Genomic DNA, 9,097 nt, shown 5'->3' on the forward strand with positions numbered 1-9,097 from the left:
AGTTCACTTACATACATGGGGTTAACTGTATCGCTGCTGATACAATCAAACTGGGAACTTTGTATATATCAGTAGATATAAAAAAAGTTGTAAAAGTCACAGAAACAAACAGCCATAGTTCCCTGTCTTTAAAACACCTCAGACACAGACAAAGGATACTTTCACGAGAGTCAAAGTGTTTTGAAATTCGCTTGGAAAATAAAGACAATTCTATCACCTTAATTGAATTACTGGTAACTTGTACCCAGATATAAAATCTAAATTTTTTTTCCTATCAATTTTTATTTAACTCTACTTGATCTAATGCTAAACTTGTATAGAAAGGTGTAATTCTCTCGGCTGTCCATAAAAGGATTTTTTCTGGTCAGTGATTTGGACCTTGAACTTGAGACAAGACTTTTGTTCTAAAAAGTTATTATGTGCACTTTTTTAACATTAAATATTCGAAAATGTCTACAAATTTGTTTTTTTCTGAATAACTGACTGAAAACGACGGATTAAGAATTTGCGTGCCTTTGACAGTTATTCACATGTCCTTAGTGCCAGCTTTAACACAACCACGTAAACAACATTGGTTTTCTGTCACGGGATTTTGTAATATGATATGAAGCTTTGTGTTGAATTCAATAGCACCACTCCGTCAAACAAATCAACCATATATTTTTTTATCAATGGACCTCTCTAATTGCACAAACAACGTCAACGCTTAATAAATTTTATCTCTTTATGTTAGTAAACAGGTTACCGATTCAATATACAATTAAATGTACACGTCTTGATGTCGAGTTGTTAAAGAACCAGTTTTCTTTTATGATTTATACGCAGTCTTAGCCTTTGTGTATTATACTTGTGTTGTATGTTTTACTTTGAAAATGAAGTTTTTTTTTACAGTAATATGATATTAAAAAAAATAAATGTTATCTTTATTATTTAGCTTGTTATTCCATATACAGCGTGGAACTTATCATTAGCATCAACAGGTCACAATGACAAACAGTTTTCAAACACTGGTCTTATATATGTTTTATTTAATCATCGACATTATTGCACTAAAGCAAAGCTTTAAACAGTGGCAACATGTCCGGGAATGATATTTAAACTTGGGCAAAGAAAAACAACTTTACACGGAGACTTCTGAAAAAGTACCAGGTGTGTTCCGGAAGAGTAAGCGTCTTCTATTTCATTGGCGACAACGTCATGTAAACCTTTGTCAATCCAAGTAAGTATTATCAAGTTATTAAATGAGAACAAGGTATACGGAACCAACAGACAAACTAAAGAGCATCAGACACGTCCAGCTTCATGTCGCACAAAGAAATAGAATAATGATAAGATTAACAATAAGATCACTATTGCGACCATAAAACTTCCCCATAATTTTTATAAATCTGCAACGTTTGGAAAACTTGAGTTACGAGTCTGTCCATCAGTTGACGACTTCTTGCACGGAAATCGTTATAATCGGAACAGACCATTGAATATCGAATTAACCGTGACATGTAAATACAATTATATGGCGGTGCAGGGATACTACTCCCCATAAATGGAAAATTTACGATAGGGAAATTGAAATCATCACGTTCATCATACAGCTTGGTGGAATACTGTCCATGTTGGTTTCGTTGTAGGAAAATAAGGATATAATTTGATAGGCATAAAAACAGGAGATAATTTATTTCAACGATAATAAATACACGTTGTTAAGCGTTTAATGTTCGTGCCCTTCTGTTTCATCAGAAATACAGACTGCAGAAAGGATAACCTACATCGGCATATTGCTATGTCTTGTCGAGATAAGGCCATTTTAAATATTCTAGAATTTTTTCTTATGAAATGACGTTTCCTGGTTGTCGTCAATTTCCTCTCAGTCGTTCAATGTGTGCAGGAAGGGAAGTCTTTTCAATCCACACGCCACAAATACTGACTAACGATTAAATATCCTTATCCAATATATGGAATTTACAATGATCTTCCCGGTGGTTACTGGCAAACATCTATTCCATAGTTTCCCTCCGTTACATTTTACAAAACATGTCAGCAAATTCTACAACGAGAAAAAAGACATCTATTAATATATCAAAATATAAGTCAAATTAGTGTAGTGTGAGTGACTATCAATTGTTAAATAAACATCTTTTGGATTGGGGTTTGTTCCTTCTTACACAAAAACAAGATTTGATTGCACAGTTAAAGTTTTCGTATATGAATGCCGCGTTTTACAAGTAGTTCTAAAAATGCACCGTGTTGTATAAGTTCATGAAGTATCCTTATCCTCAACTACAGCATTGATGACATTTTGAATGAGGTAAATAATTTCCGATACTTTATTTCGCTAACTTACCTCTTCAGACAACTTTGATATATATACTTAGAAATAAAGCTAAATTAGCGAACGATTTGCTATTATAGACATGGACTCTTCATGATTCCGATTTCGATTGGTAAATGATGTCATCCAGAGTTATTTTTGCGCCAATAATCGCGATTGGCTCTCTTCGCGTATAAACGACAAAAACAATTCCCATGTGAAATATTACCGATACACAGTATATAGTTTAGTCATTCATCAAATCACTTTAAATAAATATTCTCCGAAATAAAGTATCAGTTATAGAGAGTGAAATGTTAACAAGGAAATCAATTGGGTTAAATATTTTGTGAAAATGACGAAATGTCCATCTCCGAACTTCCAGGGGTTACAATCACTTACATTGTATCGTATTGAACACCTTTGTCTAGCGAGGATACAAACGTTCAGATAACGAAACATCTGAAAACGTAACGACATATATTCCTCCAATTAAAATAGAAATAACAGGCGTTTCGGAGCAGCAATTGTAGCTCATGTTCATGCATGGAGTTTATAAAGCCATTCACTCTCCATAACTAAGTGGGGGTATTTAAGGAGTTAGGGTGATAATAAATTCCAAAGATACGAGAGTCTTTAGAAGGTCATTCTTGTTAAGTATATTGTAGGATCTATTTTTCCCTCACTTTTTAAACAGCTATGTCATTTTTGTAGCAAATTCGAGAAAAAGAGAAAGTATTTGTCTCCCTTTCGTTTCAGCATAATGGAAATTTTAGATTTGATTCTCACCTTCGTAGCTAATCTCTCCGTCTTTGTTGACATCCGCTTCCCGTATTAGTTCATTAACCTCCTCTTCAATATTGACATCCTCCTCGCCACCTCTGGCTCCTACGAGTATTGCTTTGAGCTCTTCGGCAGTTATAGTGCCGTCATCGTTTCTATCAAACATTTTAAACGCTTTCATAATATGATCCTTCTCATATTCCAGACGGGATATCGCTCTCATTAGAATTCTCTCAAACTCGCGATACCCCACATAACCATCGTCTGAAAACAAGGAATGAGACAAAGACGTGACACAACCGACACAAAATACTGTGACATGGTGACAAAGTTATCAGGATGTCAAACAACTACAGACTTTACACAGTTTTGAGAACACAAATTAGAATAAGAAACCAGCCAATGGTAAATCAGGTATAAAAACAATAAGATAAATATGAGCATTACATGTATACTAAACAAAAAAAGAAAGGTAACACTACTTTATTCTGTGATTAATTAATTAACCCCTTCATAAATCCTTACCAATCATGTACGAATAAAGTAATTGATCAATTCTGATAAAACTGCAGTCATGGTTCATTATAAAACTTTGCGTTCAGTTGATTTTATTTGAATGTAAAGGACGTTGGGGTCAATTTTAAAGGTAACACCATTAGTAACGGGTATGGCCACCGTTTGCGATGTAAACAGCATTGCAGCGTCGTCGCATGGAACTCGTAAACCGGCGGATAATTCGAGGAGAGATGTTGTTCCATTCAGCGATCAAGGCTTGGGCCAGCTCCTGCATGTTTGACGGCTGATTTTGACGTTCTCTCACGCGTCGCCCAAGAACGTCCCAGACATGCTCAATCGGTGACAAATCAGGTGATTTAGATGGCCAATCTAACACCTGTACGTTATTTTGCTGCAAGAAAGTTCTGCTGACGCGACTGGTGTGCGTTGGTGCGTTATCCTGTTGAAAAATGGCGCCAACGCCATGGCGTCTTAAGAATGGCTGAACCACTGGTCTTATCGTCCCGATACCGAATGCCTGGTATGAGTCCCCCCACAAATACCACCCCAAACCATTACAACTTCCGCCGCCAAAGCGGTCCCGTTCTGCGACGCAGCAGTTCGCAAAACGCTCCCCTCGTCGCCTCCACACTCTGCGCCTTCCGTCACCGTGTTGCAGACAAAACCTGGACTCATCTGAAAACAGAACATTGTTCCATTGTCTTAAGTCCCAACGACGGTGAACATGGGTCCAGTTACGCCGATTATTACGGTGACGTCGCAACAAATTGGGTCCAGTGTAGGGACGCCGCGCTTTTAATTGGTAGGCCCTCAACCTGTTGCGGACTGTTTGGGGAGACACACGACGCCCAAACAACGTCCTTGTAGTCTCTACTGCGGTTACGAATCGATTGCGCAAGTGTATCAATCGTATACGACGGTCATCCCTGGCGGTCGTTTTACGGGGTCGGCCGCTTAGGGGACGATCGGATGTTGGCCCAGTTTGGTTTACCAACTAGCAAACTGTCTTAACACTGCAACCAAAATGCCGTGCAACTAGACGGCGAGACTCCCCAGCCTGGATAATGCCTACAGCCCTTTCTCTCTGTACTTGTGACAGCCGGGGCATGATGATAAAGTTGATAGATAGCAAGATTAGGTGATTTCTAAGTCCTAAGGATCTAAGGAACAGTTGTCAGTTTGAATGTTTATGAAATTCAAGATACAAGTTAGTTGCAGAAAACCTCGTGCAGCTCTTTCGCTAATACAGACTTTCACGCTTGAATGATTTTGGTAACCCCATTGGATTTTGTAATGTAAAACATGACCATTTTCTAATATTACACAAACGTCATTTTGTTTTCACTCATTTACAGGTATTCGCCAAGGAAACATGTTAACCTTTCATTTTTTGTTGAGTATATGTTTACATGCATATCACATATTAATATTACATTTTTCTAATGTTATTGATTAAAAAAAAAATTAAAGTCAATCTGTATAATTAAAACATAAATTGTAATGAATTTAACATTAAAATTAACTCTTTTCTTTTTACATTTTTACATCGCCGCACTGACCAATCATAAATTGACGTTACAAAATTATTTTAATGTTAAAGGACGACAACATTAAAAAGATTGATTAATAAAAACTCCTCTTTTATTGAGGAATAAATTAAAACTCGTATACAGTACTGTCATATACTTAGAACGGACCATTTATACTAAATAATCAGTGTTCCTGTTATGACTCAAACAATGGAATGTGTTTAGTAATATAACTTACTATCTATATCCGCTGGTAACATTAGCTCCAACATTTCATCATCAGTGGGGTTTAACCCTATGTACCGGACAGCTCGGCGAATTTCATGTTTTGACATCTTTTGATCACCATTCGAATCGATTTTGGAAAATATTCTCCGTATTTCTAAAACATTAAAACAAAATATCTACAGAAAAAAGTAAACATATCACCATTTTCCTGGTATTGATGAGATAATAAGGATGGACAACATGGTCTAGATACCGAGATATTGATATCATATGTGTTAAAATATCACTAGTATATAATGTTTTTGTTAACTGGAATTTAGATAACCTGATAACATCCTGTCAGGTCTACCTAATCTTAACTACTATCTCATCGAGTAGGACAGTAAGATATATTATCATAACGAAGCATACTTTGACTCTCTCTTAGCTTACGTTTTTGTCATTTAAGTTCATATTTTAAAACAGATCATAAAGACCTTACTAAGTATAGTAATTCCATCCCAGAAAACAAGAGCGTTCCTGACCATATTCATCGTATATAGCCATCAGAGATTGAAGTCAAGGATAACATATATTCTTCTACATCGATCTTTTCTTACAACTAACACAAGCTAAATGTTAAGCGTGATGATTTCATCTTATCCGTTGTTAATTTCCTATTTCTTGATAGCAATATCATTCTTCCCCATTATATGGTGTTTATATGTCAATTCGGTATCAATGGCTTGTTCCAAATATCGTGATTTTCGTTCAAGAAGCTGACAGCTAAAAGATAAACACAAAACACTTGGTTTCGAAAGATTCATGTTGATGAAGAATTTGGGGAAGTGTAATGGTCGTTATAATGATCTCATTGTGTGGTTCCGCTGTTGTATGTCTAGTTCTTACTTGAGAAGGTGATATCAAACCATTGAATTGACCAAGTTTTACATGACGAGTGTCGTCTCTTTTGTTAATTTTTTGCTCCAATGTAATCAAAATGAATGAAGAATGAAGAAGACAGTTTTTGATTTTTTTATACACACAAATGATGGTTCATTTCTATCTTTGTGTTACTGTATGTTTCACATGAAGGACCTTGTATGGAAGTTCTACTGTATATAACCAATGCATTTATAGAAGACCCAGTATCTGTTTGACAGAATATTTACAGATAACGTCCATTATATTAATCAAATCATTAGCCTTCATTTACAAATCACTAACAACGAGGTTTCAATATTTTAAGCACAATTTAACAGAATGAAATTTGAGTATGGGTTTATATATAAAATCGTTACTGCATGGTTAAACAACAGGTAACATTCGATAGTGTCGTTAGTATGTACAGACTGTACTAGCGTCAAACACAAAAGGTTTCGATCAACCGAGGCGATAATCATTATTGTTCTAAATACAATAGGATATATCTTCCCATTTAAACAACATTTAATAACAATTGTTTTTATTTTTGTAATAAATTGATTGGTCTTACAAAACCAAACCAGAATACAGAACCATATGATAGTCATGATATTTTCCTTATATAAATATTTCTTTTTGCCCATGTATATTTACGTAGATTAAGAATCAATATCGATGCATACATTGTTCCTTTCGTACAGAAGCAAGACAGAATGGGCGAAAATGTCATACCATTAAAATTGAAATAAAAGAGAACTGTCTCATTGTCAGTTTTATTTATTGTTGCTTTACGTCCTATCAACAGCTAGGGTGATTTAAGGATGTACCAGTTTTTCATGCTGGAGGAAAGCCTAAATTCCTGGAGAAAAACCACAGACATACGGTCAATACCTGGTGACTGCCCCACATAGGTCTCGAACCCGCGACCCACAAGTGATAAAGACACCTTAATCGTGGTCAGAATACATATTTGTAACAAAATGTTGTAATGTTTAGCGCTATTGACTTTATCTTTAAGTTGTGGATAGGTATGTCGGTGTTACATGTATTATCCTAGGTATTATGTTGACAATGGTATCCAATTATGTCAATGAACTGTTCCTGCTCCATATAAACCAATAACAAGTTGCTTCTAGTGTGGTTTGAAATATAACCGGTAGCGTATTCCGGTAGACCATGATACTAAGATAAATAAATGTACAAGCATTTTGTCCATTAAAATGGAAATGTTGATAAATTGTAGTACTATTGTTTACTGACGAACGAAAAATATATATAAAAAAAATGTAAAAATAGAAACTATCATAAGATTAAAATCAAGAGATTACCATCATTGCTAATGACACATCACTCTATATTTTCTCGTTTGATTGATTTCATGGATTTCGAGTTTCTACATTACGCTTATTCTCACAGCAAATGACAAAATCGTGGAGATGTTTGCAAAGGCAATAAGAAATGAAACCCACCGATTCGCTCCTCTCGTGTAGGTTTCCGGATGTAAAAATCCGGATCTTCGTCCAGCATTTGTGACTGTGTAGCCATTGTTTATACTCCAATGTCGATGACTCGACTCAACACTCTGTCCAATACCGCAGCCACTCGTACGCTAAGACACATACACCCACCCTCACAAACAGTGTTATCAATAATTCGATCCTTTCTGGTTTTGGACTAATGACACAATAATTCTCTACTCCCTTAAGCTCTACTGCCTAGACGTACCACTAAAACAACGGTATCAAGTGTGATAATCCCGATTAATTTTAGACTTACACTGAGTTCATTATGATAACTTTACCCTTTAAATATATATATATCACTGTGTGGGATTCAATACTGGTCAGTTATCTTTGATAAATACATTCATTATTTTCAGTCCCCCACCCCCTCCACTTTTAGTATCTTAATAACTAACGGGAGATAGACTTTGGATTTTGGTAAACCTTTTTTCCACACTTATTAATTGTATCCACTGTTAAATTCTTTAATATTTGTCGACTGACAGCAAGAGTTCCAATTTCAGAATTGATAAATTCGGTGTATATGTATACTAATGATCCCTTAGTGTTCGCGAATACTTAATTTCGCGAGCTTACCTTTTCAGATATATATGCAAATACATTTTCGCGAAGGCTCATCTAAAATGACTTCGATTCAGGAATGATGAGTTATTTGAGACCTAGGATTATCAAGACAACCAATATCGGAAAACCAGCTAAGCATGCATGGCATCAAGAATTATTTTCGTACAAATAATCGCGAACATAAACCTCACACGAAATATGAGTGATTTACAGTAACAGCAGGGACCTATAATACTGTATTTTATGTCCTTGATAACATATTGCACAGTATCTAGTAAAAGGTTCACATAAAGTAGTCAATTATATTAAACAAGGTTCGGTCAACTTGTTTTGACTTACTCATGCAAGTTAACACTCAACGTCGACCTTTTAAAAGAAGCCTGTGCTAAACAGTATGTTTCCGCTATATATAAGGCACGTAAGTATTCAATACGGTGAAAGAGCTACTCTGTAATCAATCAATAAATTAGATCAACTTTAATTAACAAGGTACCTACATAATGGTGATCTATGAGACGATTGGTCTTTGTTAATTAGTAATAGATTATGTGACCTTTAACATTCAAACCTGAAAAAATAAGCCCATCCGCCCCCCTCCCCCCCACAAGAATTTACCTTTAGTGTTATGCATGAAAATTAAAGTTGACAGACAAACGGTCGAACGGACAGCAAACTCTCACAATACATGACAGCAGATATAGTGATTTCCAGACATACCAAAATACGACTGAATGAATATAATA

At 35.6% G+C, this 9,097-nt stretch overlaps 1 protein-coding gene across 1 annotated transcript; it reads right to left on the reverse strand.

Annotated features, from left to right (window-relative positions):
• Nucleotides 1-1,498: 1,498 nt before the first annotated feature.
• LOC132562297 (calmodulin-like) lies at nucleotides 1,499-7,501 on the reverse strand. Its single transcript, XM_060227040.1, has 3 exons — nucleotides 5,375-7,501; nucleotides 3,098-3,355; nucleotides 1,499-2,044 (listed from the first exon to the last, which is right to left on the reverse strand). Exons 1-3 carry the CDS (start codon nucleotides 5,469-5,471, stop codon nucleotides 2,016-2,018), a joined length of 384 nt encoding a protein of 127 aa, XP_060083023.1. The 5' UTR covers nucleotides 5,472-7,501; the 3' UTR covers nucleotides 1,499-2,015.
• Nucleotides 7,502-9,097: the final 1,596 nt, after the last annotated feature.

This window comes from Ylistrum balloti, unplaced genomic scaffold, assembly GCF_031769215.1.
Source record: "Ylistrum balloti isolate Yb309-2 unplaced genomic scaffold, AGI_CSIRO_Ybal_v1 Utg371388, whole genome shotgun sequence".
NCBI lineage: Eukaryota > Metazoa > Mollusca > Bivalvia > Pectinida > Pectinidae > Ylistrum > Ylistrum balloti.